At 46.3% G+C, this 20,160-nt stretch overlaps 1 protein-coding gene across 1 annotated transcript in view; it reads left to right on the top strand.

Annotated features, from left to right (window-relative positions):
• Positions 1 to 19,164, top strand: part of DOC2B (double C2 domain beta) — a 613,986-nt gene extending 594,822 nt beyond the window's left edge. Inside the window, exons 7-9 of the mRNA XM_066575887.1 lie at positions 9,743 to 9,824; positions 15,565 to 15,661; positions 19,028 to 19,164. Coding sequence (XP_066431984.1) covers positions 9,743 to 9,824; positions 15,565 to 15,661; positions 19,028 to 19,164 — 316 coding nt within the window. The remainder of the gene's footprint in view (positions 1 to 9,742; positions 9,825 to 15,564; positions 15,662 to 19,027) is intronic.
• Positions 19,165 to 20,160: the final 996 nt, after the last annotated feature.

Raw genomic sequence — 20,160 nt, 5'->3', positions numbered from 1 at the left:
TAAGGAGTAAAGCAGCCCGTCATCAGTTAAGAGGGTGCTGGATGAGTTGGATTGCTATTTATGCTATATTTTGCTGTGAGTCTTTATTTTGCAGGTGAAGTTGGAGAAAGCCGTATGATTCTAACCAGTGTATCCCTCCTGTTGCAGTGTTCTGCGACAGGGATATGTTATATTGTGATGTGCAATGGTTCTTCTTAAGTGTGTAGTTTACTGAAAGTGCTGGAAAGTAACGGCCCCAAGTCAATAGTAGCTAAACCTAACCAGTGTGAGAAGTCAAGGGCGCGAATACATGATCAGATGGACCTCTGGTGGAGTTATATTTAGGAGTAGTTATATTTAGGAGTAGTTTTCCATTGTTGTTGAGGCAATATGAAAGTTGTGGCAAAGTTGTTACTACGACCATCTTCACTGTAGTATGGTAGTGAGAAATAATTAAACGGTAATGTGCTCAATGTATGGAAACATAAGAAAGTCATACTCACCCCACTCCGATCCACAATTTTGTGGATAACTTGCTGATTGTGGGGGTTTGACTGTTGGGACCCCCACTAATTCCAAGATTTTGTTCCCAGTACATCCCAAAGTTTTGGCAGCAGTGGTGCACACTTCATTCACTTCAATGGGAATACCAGTGACAGCAGAGTTCAAACACTCGGCAATCTCCAATAGTCCTATTCACTTCAGTGGGTCTGTTGGAGATTTACGAATGCTTGTACTCGGCCATCTCCAGCAGTCTCATTGTAGTGAATGGAACAATCGCTGCAGCCAAAACTTTGGGGATGAAATATTGGGATCGGTGGACATCCCAGTGTTGGACCCCCATCAATCTGAAGCAGGTGATGGTATGTTATAGCGCAGCAGTGACAGATGGATTTGCAAAAAACTAATTTGAAGGCTCCATTCACATCAACTCAGCCCGATATCACATTTGCCAACGTGTGTTTCAAACGTGGGTGTGAGGCGTTTTTTATTCAAAAACACCTCACATCATGTCTGTGAAATTGTGATCCTCAATCAAAGTATCACAAGTGTTTCCCATTGTTTTCAATAGGAAATATCACACTTGGAAGCACATCGCATGCCATACAATGTCTTTAAAGGTCCCATTGAAAAAATGACACGCAGCGATTCTTTACCTTGCAGCGTCGCTGTGAGAGAAAAAACGTTCATGTGAATAACTCCATTCAAAAGATTAGAGTTCATATTTGCTCAAGTTTTGTATATGTGTACATGTAGCCTCACTGAGATGAACACACTCCATAGGAGGGCGCTTGTACTTGAACGTTGCATTAGAATCTCATACCTCATCACTAGAGATGAGCGAGCACCAAAATGCTCAGGTGCTCGTTGCCCGAGTCGAACTTTCCGTGATGCTCGAGAGCTCGTTTCGAGTAACGAACCCCATTGAAGTCAATGGGCGACTCGAGCATTTTCATATATGACCGATGCTCCGCATAGGTCTTCACTTGTGAAACTCTGGAAAACATCCAAAAGTCATGGAAACACCACAGAAACGGACAGGGAAGGGCAGGGGCGGCATACAGGGCTGCATTTCAGGTTCCCAGGTCCCACTATTAAGCCACAATAGGGGCAAGAGTCTGCCCCCCCCTAACAATTTTTACTTTGGACAAACCCTCATTAGCAAGGCACACCTTAGCTAAGCACCACACTACCTGCAACCAAGGACAATCACTTCCTGTGGGTCACACCGCTGCCTCTTCTCCTGGGTTACATGCTGCCCAACCCCCCCCCCCCCCCCGCATGACACTGCATCCACAGCACACAAAAGTTTCCCTGTGCAGCGTTCAGCTGCCCTCATGCCACACGCTGGCCTCACAGCCACACCACCCTCATGTCTATTTATAAGTGCGTCTGCGATGAGGAGGAACCGGAGCAACACATCGCAGAGGGTTGGCAAGGCCAGGCAACGACCCTCTTTGAAAGGGGGTGCGATAGCCCACAATGCTGTTGAGAATCGATGATAAATTGACGTACGATCATCATTCCAATCCCATGGCACCTCCGTCGCAAAATTGTCAGGAGACGCAAACGTGGGCATAAAGGGGACTCAGGTGCCAGCCCAGCACTTCTACACATCTCCACAATGCAGCAATACTCTGTGTGGGAAGCACGTGAGCGGGCCCAGGGTCAGGCTCGGTCCCAGCCTCCATCTTGTGTGACCCAAGGTGCCACGAGTCACATAGCAATGGGGAATCTATGTGTCCACACACTACTCATTCTGTTTGGGTGCCGGATACCTCACCGACAACGCAAGGGGAAAGCCATCTGCATATGGCAACTCTGTGTGCACCCACAGCATAGGTGGGTCCCAGGCAACCCAAGACATGAACCATGAAGAAATCAGAGTGCCCAAACATGGCAGACTTTCACTGCACCGAGGACATAGGCCTCTGCACAAACCCTCAGCAATCGTGGGCATACAGCGGACTCTGATGCGAGAGAAAATACATATTGGTCTCAGCCCACAATTCATGCCCTAGTCAGTCAGTGTTTTTGGCCCAGATAGGTAAAACACCGCGATGGGAAGTCTGTGTGCACCCATAGTATAAACAGACCCCTGTAATATTCCAGTAGCAAAGGTATAAGCAGACCCCAGTAACATTTCTGTAGCAGCAGTACAGGCAGACCCCTGTAACATTGCTGTAGCAGAAGTATAGGCAGACCCCAGTAACATTTATGTTGTAATGTTATAGGCAGACCCCAGTAACATTTCTGTAGCAGAAGTATAGGCAGACCCCTGTAACATTTCTGTAGCAGAAGTATAGGCAGACCCCAGTACCATTTCTGTAGCAGCAGTATAGGCAGACCCCTGTAACATTGCTGTAGCAGAAGTATAGGCAGACCCCAGTAACATTTATGTTGTAATGTTATAGGCAGACCCCTGTAACATTTCTCTAGCAGCAGTATAGGCAGACCCTTGTAACATTTCTGTAGCAGCAGTATAGGCAGACCCCAGTACCATTTCTATAGCAGCAGTATAGGCAGACCCCAGTACTATTTCTGTAGCAGCAGTATAGGCAGACCCCAGTACTATTTCTGTAGTAGAAGTATAGGCAGACCCCTGTAACATTTCTGTAGCAGAAGTATAAGCAGACCCCTGTAACATTTATGTAGCAGCAGTATAGGCAAACCCCTCTAACATTTTTGTAGCAGACGTATAGGCAGACCCCAGTACCATTTCTGTAGTAGAAGTATAGGCAGACCCCAGTAACATTTCTGTAGTAACAGCATAGGCAAACCCCAGTAACATTTCTGTAGCAGAAGTATAGGCATACCCCAGTAACATTTCTGTAGTAGAAGTATAGACAGACCCCAGTAACATTTCTGTAGCAGAGGTATAGGCAGACCCCTGTAACATTTATGTGGCAGAAGTATAGGCAGACCCCAGTAATACTTATGTAGCAGAAGTAAAGGCAGACTCCTGAAACATTTCTGTAGCAGGAGTATAGGCAGACCCCTGTAACATTTATGTGGCAGAAGTATAGGCAGACTCCAGTAACAGTTATGTAGCAGAAGTATAGGCAGACCCCTGAAACATTTCTGTAGCAGGAATATAGGCAGACCCCTGTAACATTTATGTGGCGGAGGTATAGGAAGACCCCTGTAACATTTATGTGGCAGAAGTATAGGCAGACCCCAGTAACACTTATGTAGCAGAAGTATAGGCAGACCCCAGTAACATTTCTGTAGCAGGCGTATAGGCAGACCCCTGTAACATTTATGTGGCAGAAGTATAGGCAGACCCCAGTAACACTTATGTAGCAGAAGTATGGGCAGACCCCTGAAACATTTCTGTAGCAGGAGTACAGGCAGACCCCTGTAACATTTATGTGGCAGAAGTATAGGCATACCCCTGTAACATTTATGTGGCAGAAGTATAGGCAGACCCCTGTAACATTTCTGTAGTAACAGTATAGACAGACCCCAGTAACATTACTGTAGCAGAAGTATAGGCAGACCCCTGTAACACTTATGTATCAGAAGTATAGGCAGACCCCTGAAACATTTCTGTAGCAAGAGTATAGGCAGACGCCTGTAACATTTATGTGGCAGAAGTATAGGCAGACCCCTGTAACATTTATGTAGCAGAAGTATAGTCAGACCCCAGTAAAATTTCTGCAGCAAGAGTATAGGCGAACCCCTAAAAATTGGGGTACCATGACTGTAGGCAAAGGACGGAAAAATTAGTTAGTTAAGAGTATAGGCGAGGGCCAGAAAAATTCTCTGACAAGACACTAGCGGCAGGGCAAGCCAGCACCTCCATGGCATACAGCGCAAGTTCATGCCACGTGTCCAGCTTTGACACCCAATAGTTCTATGGAGCAGAGGCATCACGGAGGACGGTGGTATGATCGGCTACGTACTCCCTCACCATCTTTTTATAGTGCTCCCTCTGACTCAGCCTTGACTGGGGAGTGGTGACGCATTCTTGCTGGGGAGCCATAAAGCTGGCAAAGGCCTTGGAAAGTGTTCCCTTGCCTGCGCTGAACATAATGCCTGATCTCCGTGCCTCCCCTGCTACTTGGCCCTCTGAACTGCGCCTTCTGCCACTAGCACTGTCAGATGGGAAGTTTAGCATCACTTTGTCCACTGGGGCCCTGTGGTATTGCATCACTCTCGTACCCCTTTCCTCTTCGAAATGAGAGTGGAAAGGTTCTCCTTGTACCATGGGTCGAGAACGGTGTACAACCAGTAATCCGTGTTGCCCAGAATGCATCTAACACGAGGGTCACGAGAAAGGCAGCCTAACATGAAGTCAGCCATGTGTGCCAGGGTGCCAGTATGCAAGACATGGCTGTCCTCGCTAGGAAGATGACTTTCAGGATCCTCCTCCTCCTCCACAGCCTATACACGCTGAACAGATGAGAGGCAAGCAGCATGGGTACCCTCTGCAGTGTGCCCAGCTGTCTCTTACCCCTCCTCCTCCTCCTGCTCCTCCCCCTCCTCCTCCTCCAAAATGCACTGAGATATAGACATGAGGGTGGTCTGGCTATCAAGCGACATACTGTCATCCCCGTCTCCTGTTCCAACTGCAAAGCAGGAATAGCAGCGTGATGGTAACGCTAATGATTGCAGTATCGTCGCTCACTATCTGGGTAGACTCCTCAAAGTTTCCGAGGACCTGGCAGATGTCTGCCATCCAGGCCCACTCCTCAGTAAAGAATTGGGGAGGCTGACTACCACTACGCCGCCCATGTTGGAGTTGGTATTCCACTATTGCTCTACGCTGCTCATAGAGCCTGGCCAACATGTGCAGTGTAGAATTCCACCGTGTGGGCATGTCGCACAGCAGTCGGTGCTCTGGCAGATTAAACTGATGTTGCAGGGTCCACAGGATGGCAGCGTCCGTGGTGGACTTGCGGAAATGTGCGCAGACGCGGCGCACCTTGCCGAGCAGGTCAGACAAGTGCGGGTGGTTTTTCAAAAACCGCTGAACCACCAGATTGAAGACGTTGGCCAGGTATGGCATGTGTGGGAGGCTGCCGAGCTGCAGAGCCGCCACCAGGTTACGGCCATTATCACACACGACCATGCCCGGTTGGAGGCTCAGCGCCGAAAGCCAGAGGTCGGTCTGCTCTGTGAGACCCTGCAACAGTTCGGGGGCTGTGTGTCTCTTGTCACCTAAGCTGAGTAGTTTCAGCACGGCCTGCTGACGCTTGCCCACTGCTGTGCTGCCGCCCGCGCCACACACCGACTACTGGCAACGTGCTGCTCACACTTTTTAATTGAGAGGTAGAGGTTGCGTAGGAGGAGGAGGGGAAGGGTTTAGGGGAGGTGGCATAGACCGCCGCAGATCCGAGTACCGAAGTAGGACTCGCTATTCTGGGTGTGGGTAGGACGTGAGCGGTCCCAGGCTCTGACTTGGTCCCAGCCTCCACCAAATTCACCCAATGTGCCGTCAGGGAGATATAGTGGCCCTGCCCGCCAGTACTTGTCCACGTGTCCGTGGTTAAGTGGACCTTCCCAGTAACTGCGTTGGTGAGGGCACGATTTATGTTGCGGGAGACATGCTGGTGTAGGGCACACCGGGAAAAATAGTGGCGACTGGGGACCGTGTAGCGTGGGACCGCCGCCGCCATCATGTTTTTGAAAGCCTCCATTTCCACAAGCCTGTTTGCCAGCATCTCCAGGCTGATTAATTTGGCAATGTGCACGTGTAAAGCTTGTGCGTGCGGGTGCGTGGCGGCGTATTTGCGCTCTCGCTCCAACGCTTGCGCTAGCGACAGCTGAACGCTGCGCTGAGAGACATTGCTGGATGGGGTCGAGGACAGTGGAGGTGAGGCTGTGGGTGCAGGCCGGGAGGCGCTCGTGCCTGTGTCCTGAGAGGGGGGTTGGATCTGAGTGGCAGGTTGGGGCACAGGGGAAGAGGCAGTGGTGCGACTGTCTCACGCTGATACCTAGGGGTAATTTACTGCTCGCAGAGACTTGTAGATTATAGAGGCTGTGTGGAGTGGGAGAAGACTGTAAAGCCAGTGGATAGTGCTGGCAACTGCGGCGATCTCAACCCCACCAACGGAAATGGTATTGTGGGACGCTCTGGACAGCGGCTGAGCTGAAATACTTTGCAGTGGCCCCAGTAATATTACAGTACTGTTTAGTGGTGATACCGTGGTCTAATTCACTGCAGACAGAGAACAGTATAAATAATTATGGAATTATTTGCATACACTTTCATGCTGATAGCGGTATTGTAACGCAAACTCCAGCCAGAAAAATATTATACGGAAGGCTGCAAATAGGCCTAGCTGTGTAATACTGAAGCACTACAACTCCCAGCAGCCACCCAGTAAAATGCAGATGGTGAGATGCAGCCCAACGAAGGGGCTTTTTTTTTTGAAAAAGAATACAGGCTGTATACTGTGTATCACTTTCCCTCCAAAAGTGGCTGTGTTGGCCCTACGCTGTGCGTATAATTCACTGCAGACACAGACCTATGTAAATAATTATGGAATTATTTGCGTACACGTTCACGCTGACAGCGGTATTGTAACGCAAACTCCAGACAGAAAAAAATTATACGGAAGGCTGCAAACAGGCCTAGCTGTGCAATAGTGAAGCACTACAATTCCCAGCAGCCACCCAGTAAAATGCACACGGTCAGAGGTAGCCCTAAGATGGAGCATTGGGGTTCTTGTAGACAGGATCCTACACTACCACATTCCCTATCTCAGCAGCACTTTCCCTATACTCTGTATAATAGACTGCAGACTGAGAACGCTATAGCTGTAATAGCCTGCACAGCCCGAGATGAAAAAAAAAAAATTTGTGCAAAACTGCTCCCAGCAGCCACAACAGTAATGCACATGATCAGATGTGGCCCTAAGAAGGACCGTTGGGGTTCTTGTAGACAGGATCCTACACTAAGGCCTCCTTCCCACGAACGGATTTCCGCCGCGTAATTCGCGGCGAAAATCCGCTGCGTTGCCCGCAGCTATTAGGTTCTATTGAACCTAATAGCACAATGCTCACGATGCGTAATTCCACCGCGGAATTACGCACCGCGATTTCTCCCGTCCTCACCCGCAGCATGCTCTATTTTCTGCGGGTGAGGACGGGCTGTACGCACTGACGGCTTCCATTGCAGTCAATGGAAGCCGTCCGTTCACGCTATCTCCCGCTGTAACCAGCGGGAGATAGCGTGAAAAAACGCTTTCCCGCCCACCGCCGCGCGTCATATGACGCCATATGACGCGCACGGCCGCGTCACGTGACACGGCCGGCCGCGTCACGTGACACGGCCGGTGACGCGCGGCGGTGGGCGGTGACGGGCGGTGACGCGGCGGCGGTGGGCGGGGAAGCGATTTCACGCTATCTCCCGCAGGTAAGTATAGGGGCTCTGGGGGGCGCCGTGACGGGCTTCGCAGCGGAATATTACGCGGCGGAGCCCGTCACGCTCGTGGGAAGGAGGCCTAACACTTTCCCTATAGCAGCAGCACTTTCCCTAATCTCTCCCAGTGTGTGTCTGAGGTGAGCCGCAGGCGGTACCGCTTTAAATACTCGGCGGTCACTTGATCTCGCCAGCCACTCACTGCAGGGGGGTGGGATAGGGCTGGCATGTCACAGGAGGAAGTGGCAATGCCTTCCCTGCATGTCTATTGGCTAGAAAATGGCGCTAAACATGCAGGGAAGGAAATGGAATTGACTCGGGTACCGCGTGGTGCTTGTCTCGAGTAACGAGCATCTCGAGCACCCTAATGCTCGGACGAGCATCAAGCTCGGACGAGTGTGCTCGCTCATCTCTACTCATCACGTAAAGTTACACTGGAGTACATCGCCTTTAAACCTCTGGCTGAACCAGGCCGCGACAAGTCACCTGATAAGCGTATTTACTTTGGGTGTCTAATACTGACTCCATCATCTGTAGCTTCAACCCATTGCACCCTGTTGGCCGACATCATTGACGTCCATTTACCATTTTACCTCAGGTCTACCCCGCTACGACACACTCCTCTCTGACAGAATCAGGTGACTTGTTGTGCCCTCTGTCATAAACATTAGCATTACCTTGCATGAGTATATAGTAGCAGCAAGACATTGTGTAAATATCCTAACCCCCAGATCGATTTTTCTACATACCATGGATATTAAGTACCGTATATACCGGCGTATAAGACGACTTTTGAACCCCGAAAAATCTGCTCTGCAGTCGGGGGTCGTCTTATGCGCCGGTAATTCAAAAAAAAAAAAAGTGTAAAAAAAAAAATTTATTACTCACCTCCCACGGCGTTCTGTCGCGCTCCGGCAGGATGTCGCTCGCTCCGGCAGGCTGTCGCTCGCTCCTCGTCCCCGGCGCAGCATAGCTTTCTGAATGCGGGGCTTGAAATCCCCGCTTCCAGAAAGCTAATACACACGCCGGCAGCCATGACAGCATTGAATGGCTGTGATTGGCTGAAGGCGCACGTGTTAGCAATCACACCCATTCAATGATGTCATTGAATAGTGTGATTGGCTGAAGCCACGTGTGCTTTAGCCAATCACAGCCATTCAATGATGTCATGGCTGCCGGCGTGTGTATTAGCTTTCTGGAAGCGGGGATTTCAAGCCCCGCATTCAGAAAGCTATGCTGCGCCGGGGACGAGGAGCGAGCGACATCCTGCCGGAGCGCGACAGAACGCCGTGGGAGGTGAGTAATAATTTTTTTTTTTTCTCCACTGTATACCGGCGTATAAGGTGACAGTTGGGGGGTCGTCTTATACGCCCCGTCGCCTTATACGCCGGTATATACGGTATAACATAATTTTGCTTTTCCGAATCTTGCTAATACTCTACTTGTATATTCTGTTTGTATGTTTTGATCTTACATGTCTTGCATGGTGATATATTTCTTGATATCTTGGATGCCTTTTGATATTTTGCATGTATATTTACATTTAGCACTTGAATAATATTTGGCCTGTATGTACGTGAACCCATTTATTCTCTCTGTGGAACCTGCCATAAAACAGGGAATAATCCTGATTACCCAACCATATAGATCATCAGAAAAAGTAGAAGACAGCTTCCAAAGTGTGGTGTCAAACCAAAAAGGATCTTTTTATTCCAGTGCTTGGCTATTAAAGTCTATAGACACGTTGTATACGCTACACATGCACCACAGATGTAGTATGAATTGAACCTAAAACTGTCCAACTAATGTACAATATATCATCATTTACACCTCCTGTTGAAGCCAAGTGACTTGCAAGTTTTAGATAATTTGTGTACATTATATGTGTTGCAGATACTTGAAACCTGATGAAGACAAGAAATCAAAACATAAAACGGCAGTGAAAAAGAAGACATTAAATCCAGAATTTAATGAGGTAACCGTAATCTTGTATCGCAAGTCCAATCAATACTCACATTTCTTTATATAGCCAATAGCTATGAGAAAAAATGGGACTAGCAGGTCCTTCTGCCTAGTGTGCATAGAGGCATAGGCGTACCGGCAGGGGGTGCCGGGGTTGCAACGGCGACCCGGCCCTTGCGCTTGAGGGGTCCCAGGGGCCCCCCTCCAGCATATACTGCTTTACTTTCACTTTGCGCTGTCGGCCGCCGCTTGCTAAGGTAGTGCGGTCCGGCCGGCCGACAGCATGAGCCAGAGAGTAGAGTAGAAGAAGGGAGGGGGAGGACTTGAAGAGAAGACAGGGGAAGAGGAGGGGGTAGGGGAAAGAGCAGAGAGGACACAAAAGCAGACTCACCGCACATGGGCACAGCACAGCAAGGCATCGAGTGGAGCAAGGATGAGGTCATCTCCCTGCTGCTTCAGTCCTGCCGACAATGTGTACAGCTGCTCTCCTCAGCAGAGAGGTAGTCCAGGCATTAGGGTATGTATCTGCTTGTCTGCCTGTCTGTATATCTTTCTATCTATCTATCTATCTATCTATCTATCTATCTATCTATCTATCTATCTATCTATCTCATGTCTATCTATCTAATATCTATCTATCTAATATCTATCTATCTATCTCATATCTATCTATCTATCTATCTATCTATCTCCTATCTATCTATCTCATATCTATCTATCTATCTATCTCCATCTATCTATCTCCATCTATCTCTCACTCCTAGGCTGCATGCCCACTTGCACGCACTGATTTCACTGCTGAATCCCGCAGTGAAATCCGTGCATGCCCACGGACAGGGAGAGGGAAAACACATTATACTTACCTCTCTGGATGCTGCGGGGCTCCCCTCTGTGCAGGCCTGGTCTTCTTTCTTCCGGCTGGCGGGCGTGCTCGGCACGCTGGCAGCGTGCCGCGTGCATGTGCACCAATATTTTTAAAAATCTCCTGTTCTCCCGCGTATCCGCAGCACAGCACAAAAACAGCTGCGGCTGCGCCGCAGATACGAACAGCTTCCATAGGCTTTAATGGAAGCTGCGGGAGCCGTCCATGTGGCAGATCCGCAGGAAAATAGAGCATGCTGCGATTTCTTCCTGTGCGTGTGACCCGCACTCTGGGAAGGAATCTCATCTGCATGCTTTTAGCTGCCCTAGCGATGCCAATGCATCCCTATGGGCAGCAAGATGCACGGATCTCCCGTGCGGGTCCACATGCGGATTTTATAAATAAAACCCGCACGTGGACATTGGCCCTCAGGCATAGCTACGGGGCGAGGGGGAAAAGGGCCTGGGGGGGCCCCGAGCTGAACTTTTGCACCCGGGCCCCTGAGCCTTTAGGTACGCCGCTGCATGGAGGTCTAAAATTCCATTCATATGATGCATCTTGATAAGGATTTTGATGTGGATCCTCACTTACCTCTGCAGTGGAAGATAAACAAAGTGTGAAAACACCCTAAGGACACCTTCACATGGCGTGTATCGGCCGCAGGCTTACCGCAGCGGGAGACCCACAGCAAATATACTTTAAATCCATGGATTTGGCCATGGTTTTAAATGTGGATGTGCTGTGGAATTTAACCCTTGTATTTCAAGGATTGAAATCTACAGCATAAATTTACATGCTGCAGATTTAGAATCCACAGCGTTTTTCAAAAACAATGTGAGGGTGCGGGCAGACGAGCGCATAAACGGCGCGTTTTTGCGACCAAACGTATATACTTGACCATCTGAGGCAATGGTTTCGAATGTATTCGTTCACATGGGCGATTTTACGGCGCGTAAAAACGGCAATTCGAAAAAAAACGGAACATATGCGACTGAAATACGCGCCAACGCATATTCGATCGCCGAAAAGACCGTTTGCAAAGTAGGAACAAACGAAAATACGCTTTCTAGCTCTGGTCGTGATAGGTGAAAAACGATCGCTCGGGCGATTATACGTTGCGCTCGTGCGAACGTAAATACGCCTACGCTCGTCTGCCCGCACCCTCAATTTGTTGCTGAAGTTTCTTGAACTCTCATCCACATGGCTGGTACTGTAAATGCTGCAAAATTTCCCTGAGATTCCTGCAGTAGAAATTTCACAGCATTTCCAAGCCAGGACTTAAAGGAGATGTCCCGCGCCGAAACGGGTTTTTTTTTTTTTAAACCCCCCCCCCGTTCGGCGCGAGACAACCCCGATGCAGGGGTTAAAAAAACCACCCGCACAGCGCTTACCTGAATCCCGGCGGTCCGGCGTCTTCATACTCACCTGCTGAAGATGGCCGCCGGGATCCTCCGTCTTCATGGACCGCAGGGCTTCTGTGCGGTCCATTGCCGATTCCAGCCTCCTGATTGGCTGGAATCGGCACGTGACGGGGCGGAGCTACACGGAGCTACACGGAGCCCCATAGAGAAGAGGAGAAGACCCGGACTGCGCAAGCGCGGCTAATTTGGCCATCGGAGGGCGAAAATTAGTCGGCACCATGGAGACGAGGACGCCAGCAACGGAGCAGGTAAGTATAAAACTTTTTATAACTTCTGTATGGCTCATAATTAATGCACAATGTACATTACAAAGTGCATTAATATGGCCATACAGAAGTGTATAGACCCACTTGCTGCCTCGGGACATCTCCTTTAAACACATCAGCGTGATTTAGTTCTGTTATGCAGTCGTGAAAATAATTGCCGTATAACAGGATGAAACAAAACCATTGGTTTTAATGGTTTTGTTTTTACTATTGGGATTCTCAGGTGTTAATACAACGTGCGAGAAAGATTAGGCCGGACCAATATTACCACTTTTTTTCCAAACTTGTGTGCACTAGCATGGAGTTTGAGTAGACAAAGAAAACTTTTTTAAAGCCACGGTTCATGTACTAATACATTCCGTAGCGGCGAGCGTATTAATGCATTCGCCCATGTGTTTTTACCTATCACTGATAAATATAAGGTTATGCACATGAGCAGGGAGAATGCATGTCCCCATTACACACTAAATGGGAAACCACTGGGTAACACTGACAGGGAGAAGGACTTGGGGGTTTTAGTTAACTGTAAGCTTGAATAGAGCAACCAATGTCAGGCAGCTGCTGCCAAGGCAAATATGATCATGAGGTACATCAAAAGAGATATAGGGCCGCATGATGAGAACATTATTTTTCCTCTTTACAAGTCACTGGTTAGACCACACATGGAATATTGTAGATGGTTTTGAGCACTGATACTCAAGAAGGACATATCAGAGCTTAAGTGGGTACAAAGGCGAGCAGCTAAATAATAAATGGAATGGGCGGACTACAATACCCAGAGAGGTTATCAAAATTGGGGTTATTTACTTTAGAAAAAAGGCAGCTGAGGGGCGACCTAATAACTATGTATAGATATATTGGGGGACAATACAGAGATCTCTCCCATCATCTATACCCAGGACTGTGACTGTAACAAGGGGGCGCCCTCTACCTCTAGAGGAAAGAAAGTTTCTACAATAACACAAAAGAGGGTTCTTTACTGTAAGAGCAGTGAGACTGTGGAACTCTCTATAGAAGACTACTGTTCTTGCCGTGGAAATTCCAAAAACCTTTATTATTAGAAGTGCATACATAAAAGGTCAAATGCTACACAGATGCAGGACGCGTTTCTTCTCTATGAAACAGAGTCTTGATCACGGACATCAATGGGTGAGCTTTTTTTTTGCTTTTACTTGTTGTGGGGAACTCTCTGCCTGATGACGTAGTGATGGAGAATTTGATAAAACAGCTCACAAGGGGCCTGGACATCTTTCTTGAGCATTACAATACTACACATTGTAGTCACGTATTACTACAGAAGGGTTGGTGATCCAGGGATTATTCTGATTGCCAGATGGAAGTTGAGAAGGAATTTTTTTCCCTTAAATTAGAAAAATTAGCTTCTACCTCATTGAGTTTTTTTTACTTCCTCTGGATCAACATGGAGGATGAAGGGGTAATAGACTGAACAGGATGGACATATGTCTTTTTTCGGCCTTACATACTATGTTATTTTTTGAACAACAGGAATGGGACTCGATTTACTATCTATGATTTATAACAGAAGAAAAAAAATTAGCTGCCGTAAGTTTAATTCTCTAGCACGAGGACAGTCAAATTATGTTTAGTGCTGTTTAAAACTAGCATATGATCACCGGTGTTAAGTAAATTCCTCCTTAATAGGACTTGATCACACAAAAAAGGTTTGATGAAGACTTTTATATATATATATATATATATATATAATTTTTTATATTTTTTTTACAGATGTGTTGAAGTGTTCTAGAAACTTCTGTAACTGAAAATGCATTCTGTATATGGTAATGGGGTTGATTCTGTAGCATGTGTATGGAGTTTTACAAATCTCATTCAGATGAATGGAACAGTCAACAGTTACAGAGGTTTTTGCAAGTCTTTAGGCTTACTTATACAATGCATTTGCACAGTATATTGCGCGTGCAGAATTTGAATGTACATAGAATAGAACGCAATGATTTCAGTGGGTTAGTTGACATGAGTGTATTTTGCGTGCTCATTTGGTCTGCTCAAAAAAATATGCTGCATGTGCTATTTTTATGTGTATTGCGCATGAACATATCACATATTAAACTAATTTAACTTACTTGAAAGCAATGGGAGCATGCATGCGTGTTTTTTTTGCGCTAAGGCAATGCACACGTAAAATACGCTCATGTCAACTAACACATTGAAATCAATGGGTTCTATTCAGTGTATATTGCACAAAATACACATGACAAAGATTACAGTAAAACAGGTACAGGTGCACGCATACAACAGAACACCCATCACCCAAATGCGCCTCTAAGGCCTCCCTCACACAGGGCGTTTTCAGCAGCGTTTTCAGCCATGTGCTAAACGCTGTACAAGGCTCCCATTCATTTCAATGGGGCTGCTCACACAGGGCTGAAAGCGCTGCATGTTCTATTCTTGGGCGTTTTCAGCTGAGTCTCCCATTGACATGAATGGGCAGGCTCTTCAGCTGGGCTAAAAAGGCAGCTGAAAACACAGCTGAAAAGGCAGCATTTTGCAAACGCCCTGTGTGAGGGAGGCCTAAGTTCGCTTACAATTGTGTGAAGTCGGCCTTCTACAAGTAAATATTCACTAATACCCAGCTTTTTGGGTACAATCTCAGTTTTAAAAATGTTTAGTAAATAGGTTAAAGTAAGAAATGCACAAAATGAATCAAAACTGCACTGTGTAAACAAGCCCTAAGGGCTCCTGTCCACGGGCAAATGTGCGCTGCGTTCCCCGCAGCGATAATCCGGCCACAGGGTACATAGTGAACACTTTCCATAGCTTTGTTATGGAAAGCGCAGCCGCCTGTCCATGAGCGGAGAATCATAGCGATTCTCCGCTTACGGACAGCAAATCTTTTAGATAGGCTCACTGCGGAGAACTGACAGGTCTCTCCCCTGCTCCCCCGCAGTGGAATATCGCTAGCGATATTCCGCAACGCCCGTGGACAGGCAAACTAAATCTTCATTGTATCTTTCTCAATTTGCAAAAAGCTACAACTGACGGTGTGCTTCGCCTGGGTTATTTCTTTTGATTATTTATTTCTGGTTTAATTCCATCTCTCTACTCCACAAATGGAACAGAGATAGAATTATGAGTGAAAGCCATGACGCAGGCGTGAGCCCACTCTAGTTCAGCCATGTCCCAGCATTCATCAGGTCCCTGACATACAAACATTTCTTTCTGCAGGAATTTTGTTATGAAATAAAACACAGTGACCTTGCAAAAAAGACTTTAGAAGTAACAGTTTGGGATTATGATATTGGGAAATCTAACGACTTTATAGGTAAGTGGCAGAATTGCACTGGCAAAGCAACATGGCAATGAAAGGTGCCTCACATTATCCTGGAATGTACAGCGAGGCGACGTTCGCACTTTGTGTGTTTTGTGTGTTTTGGAACCGCAGCGAAAAAGGTAAGGTGTGAACACTTCAGTAGTGATTATTATATGACCTATTTAGAAAAATGGCGACTTAAAAAGGCCTAATCTCCTCTTATTTACCAATCAAGATGGCACTGACTTAGATGGTGTAACAATGATTTAGTGAATCCTGCACTGAGCAGGGTGTCGGACCGATGACCCTGAAGGGCCCTTCCAACTTTACCATTCTATGATTCTATGAATGTATGCATGCTTGATCACTGCTCCAAATGACCACTGGAGGTAGCTGAGAAAAATCCTTGGCTATCTCTAGCGGTCCCAATCAAATGAATGGAGCAGTGGCTGAGCATGCATTCTCCACCTCCATTCATTGCTAGTCAGACAAAAGGACAGGGGATAACTTGATGTTACAAAAATATAATTTTTCATTGATGTTCTATATGACTGCAATAGTCTAGTCTTTTTTAAAGGGAATATGTCAAAATTTTCTCTAAGAGCAGCACAAGGTAGTGACAGGCATGCAGATAACAGGGATATACCTGCTGTGTGTATCTGTTCAGTATTTTAGTAGGAACTTTCATTTTATTGGTAGCAGCCACGCACAGGACTAGTCTTTGACATTCAAGAGCTGCACATAGCCTTGCCTCTCCACACCGGCCCCTCCCCACCCACCAGCTAATGATTAGCAGCTGTCTGTCTATGCACAGTAATAGGCAGAGAGCAGACATTCATTGGCTGGAGAGCGGGGTGGGTGTAGCTAGCTTGCTGCTCATGAATATGGAAGACTACTTACTGTAGTCATATATATATCTGCTACGGCCGATAAAATGCAACTTTCTCCCAAACTACTGCATGGATCCACACAGCAGACATATCACTGAGATCAATGTGACGGTTACTATGTTAAGCTGACCTCAGAAAGGGGTGCAAAAATATGGTGACGGTCTCTTAAATACTCCCATTGAATTTGTCATGATGACCTTACTACTACCCTTTCCCACACTTGTGATTAAACTACCTTTCCTTTATATGTAACATGTGGGTTTGATGTATATTTTGGCAGAATTTAGCAATTTTCAAATCCACATCAAAATCTGCATGGAAGACATTCAGACTGTGGTGTAGATTTTTCTTTAGGGAGGAATATTCCAGTACATTCAGTGTGGGTGAAAGCATAGAGTTTGGGGGCAAGATAATTAAAGAGATTTTCTAGGGAAATATTACTGTGTTTTCCCTGAACATAAGACCCTGCTTTCTATTAATTTTTGCCCCAAAAGGGCGCTAGGTCTATTTTTCAGGGATGTCCTATTATACTTACCTAGCAGGCTCAGTCCAGGTCCCTACCGCTGCTCTCAGGAGCGCTGCTGCACTTCTTGCAGTCCTCGGATGCTGACAGAAGATTGGCTGACAAGCAGCGGAAGAACCAATCAATGCATTGCTCGATAAACCAATCACAGCCATCACATTGTGGAGGTGGGATTTATGAGTTGGCTGAGCCATGGCATTGATTGGCCAATTCATAAATACCGCCTCCACAACGCGATCAGTGCAGCGCTTGATGAAACAATCACAGCCATTATTGGTCCATTGATGCTGCATGGATTGGTTCCCAAGCGCTGCTCATCTAATCAGAGTCATCACGTCCTGGAGGTGGGATTAATCAATCCTGCAATCAGGAAATGATCTTCTGTGGGTGGCCGTGGGCTGCAAAAAGTGCGTCAGAGCTTTGGAGAGCAGCGGGGGGGGGGGGGGCCTGGACCAAGCCTTCTAGATAATGCATTCCTCTTTTCTGTAATGTAATGCAGCTAGGGTTTATTTTTGGGGGTAGGTCTTATATTTCAAGCCTTTGCGAAAATCGCAAAAAATCGGGGTATATCTTATTTTCAGGGGAAACGGGGTTATTGATGAGCAAGGATGGCCCATCAGAGCAGCTTGCAGTGTCTTAGGGCTCTCACAAAAGTGTACTGTATTTTACTGCATATAATGCGCATGCATTTTGTGTATGTAATATGCAGTACCAATCTTTTTATTTTTAATTGTACCTCTCACACACAGTGTGTAAAATGCGAGCACAAAAAAAGATTGCAGCATGCACTATCTTGGCGCATATTACATGTGTGTACACGGCAAAGTAGCATATGGAGATTGTCAGCATGCAGTGTATGGAGATTGTCAGCATGCAGCAATGCATTGCATACTGCTGCATGATACACGTGTGGTGCACTGTAGAAAACCCTTGTACTACCAATGCATACTAATGTACAGTGTTTGTTCAGGACTGGAGAGTTGCTTTAAATATGTTTTTATCTTTCTTTTATGCACATTAAAATGTATATGCTTTTGTAGCTGCTGATTGGCATTGCATTAATTAGGTAACCAATATAACTAAAGGCCCATTTAGGCACAACAATTATCGCTCAAAAGATGTATTTTCAGTGACTGTTGAGCGATAATCGTTGTGTGCACTACACGGCAAGATGATCACTCAAATGTTGAGTGATCACCTTGCACTCTGAGTGGGGAATGCAGACAACAAGCTGGGGTTGCTTGTCTTCTGCATCCAGCTGGTCTCTGCTCGGAGCGCCCGGCTGTTATACAGCTGAGCGCTCCGAGCGGGGGATGCAGAAGACAAGCGGGGACGCTTGTCTTTTGCATCCAGCTGTTCTCTGCTCAGAGCGCCCCAGCAGATATACAGCTGAGCGCTCCAAGCGGGGGATGCAAAAGACAAGCGGGGCTGCTTGTCTTCTGCATCCAGCTGTTCTCTGTTCGGAGCACCTGGCTGTTATACAGCCGAGCGATCTGAGCGGGGTATGAAGAACACAGCAGGACCGCTGCGTTCTTCATACCGGACCTGTGTTCAGGAAGCAAGATACAGCTGAAACAATAGTATTAGTGTGAATTCCTGATAACTGATCGCTGATCTTTCAGCAGGCTAAAAGACAACGATCAGCCACTGCTTAACAAAAACTGCACGATGTCAGTGCAGTTAGACACAACAATCATCGCTCAAAAGACGGCTTTTGAGTGAATTTTGAGCAATAATCGTTGTGTCTAAATGGGCCTTAAGCCAGGTTCTATTATTCTTACTTGCAGTGATAGCTGCTGTGCCCTAACATATACATGGTTCTTACCAAATGGAAAGTTGACTCAGAATTCATTCTATTATCATAGCATTGAAGTACGTGTGCATACTCCATGTATTAATTCAATTATAATCCCACAGGTTCCAGAAAATAAGACTGTATGATAATGTTTTTTCTTCAATCAATAGGAGGAGTTGTTTTGGGAATCAACGCAAAAGGAGAACGTCTTAAACATTGGTTTGACTGCCTGAAAAACAAAGATAAGAAAATCGAACGCTGGCACACCTTAACAAATGAGCTACCAGGAGCCGTCCTCAGTGACTGACCTGAGAGTGCCACTGTGGGTTGTGGTAGCACAGCTGGGAAGGAACAAGACACAAGCTATGCCTTTGCCCTTGCCACAGTTTACCATGACCATACAAAGGTGGAAAGATGACTAGGAATAATTTGCCTGCAATGCTTTTATTTGTACATTAAGCTGCAATAGTGCCAATCAGGGTAAAAAAAAAAGTTCATCACACCTCAACCAAAAACATCATCAGCTCTCTATTCTGCTACAGGAATTACACAACAGAACACTTAACTGGGTGATATATGCATTTTATTTCTGCTGGGAGGCTGATTCTGATTTCCATTTCTCTATTCAATGGGTTTGATTGCCTGAGCAGTGAAATGTTACTGACACATTGTAATCAAAAGTTAGCTTGTGACAGCAACTATTTTTCTGCGGCGATGATGCTGGGGTGGATTCTTGTAGAATAGATTGTATAAAAAGCAAAAAAGAAATCACGTGTTAACAGTATCCTGGTTTGCACTATTACATTTAAGGTAATTCTATCTTCTCTGCACAAACTGAAGACCTCATTTGACATTTTTTGTTGACAGTTGTTTGCAACAACATCACATATCATCAGGGAGCTAAGAGATACATTATCCTCTGTTGTAATATAACATGCTCATTTGTGCCTCTGCACTCGTTTGCTCTACTGGAAGATGGCGATGCACCGGATTACCATGAAAGTAGAAGTTAGTAATCTATCTAGGGAAGCATAGAGAAATTCAAAGTTGGCACGGTATGCACAAAATGTAGAAGACAAAGTATGTTTTACAATATGTCAATAAGTAAATCTATCAACAGGTGTCCCAAAAAGGTATATACACTTCAATAGTGGTTATCTGTCCCCTTTTTAAAAATCTGAATTGAACTATGGTGGCAATATGCCGTTGTCTGAAGATGTCAGCTATCCTTTGATGTCTATGTAAATCTAGAAATAAAGCTTTTAGGCAAAAACTTTTCATGTTGAAGTGTGTAGACATTCTT

Source organism: Eleutherodactylus coqui, chromosome 1, assembly GCF_035609145.1.
Source record: "Eleutherodactylus coqui strain aEleCoq1 chromosome 1, aEleCoq1.hap1, whole genome shotgun sequence".
Taxonomy (NCBI): Eukaryota; Metazoa; Chordata; class Amphibia; order Anura; family Eleutherodactylidae; genus Eleutherodactylus; species Eleutherodactylus coqui.
The sequence above is the reverse complement of the archived record's forward strand: the minus strand, read 5'-3'. Positions and strand labels throughout refer to the sequence as shown.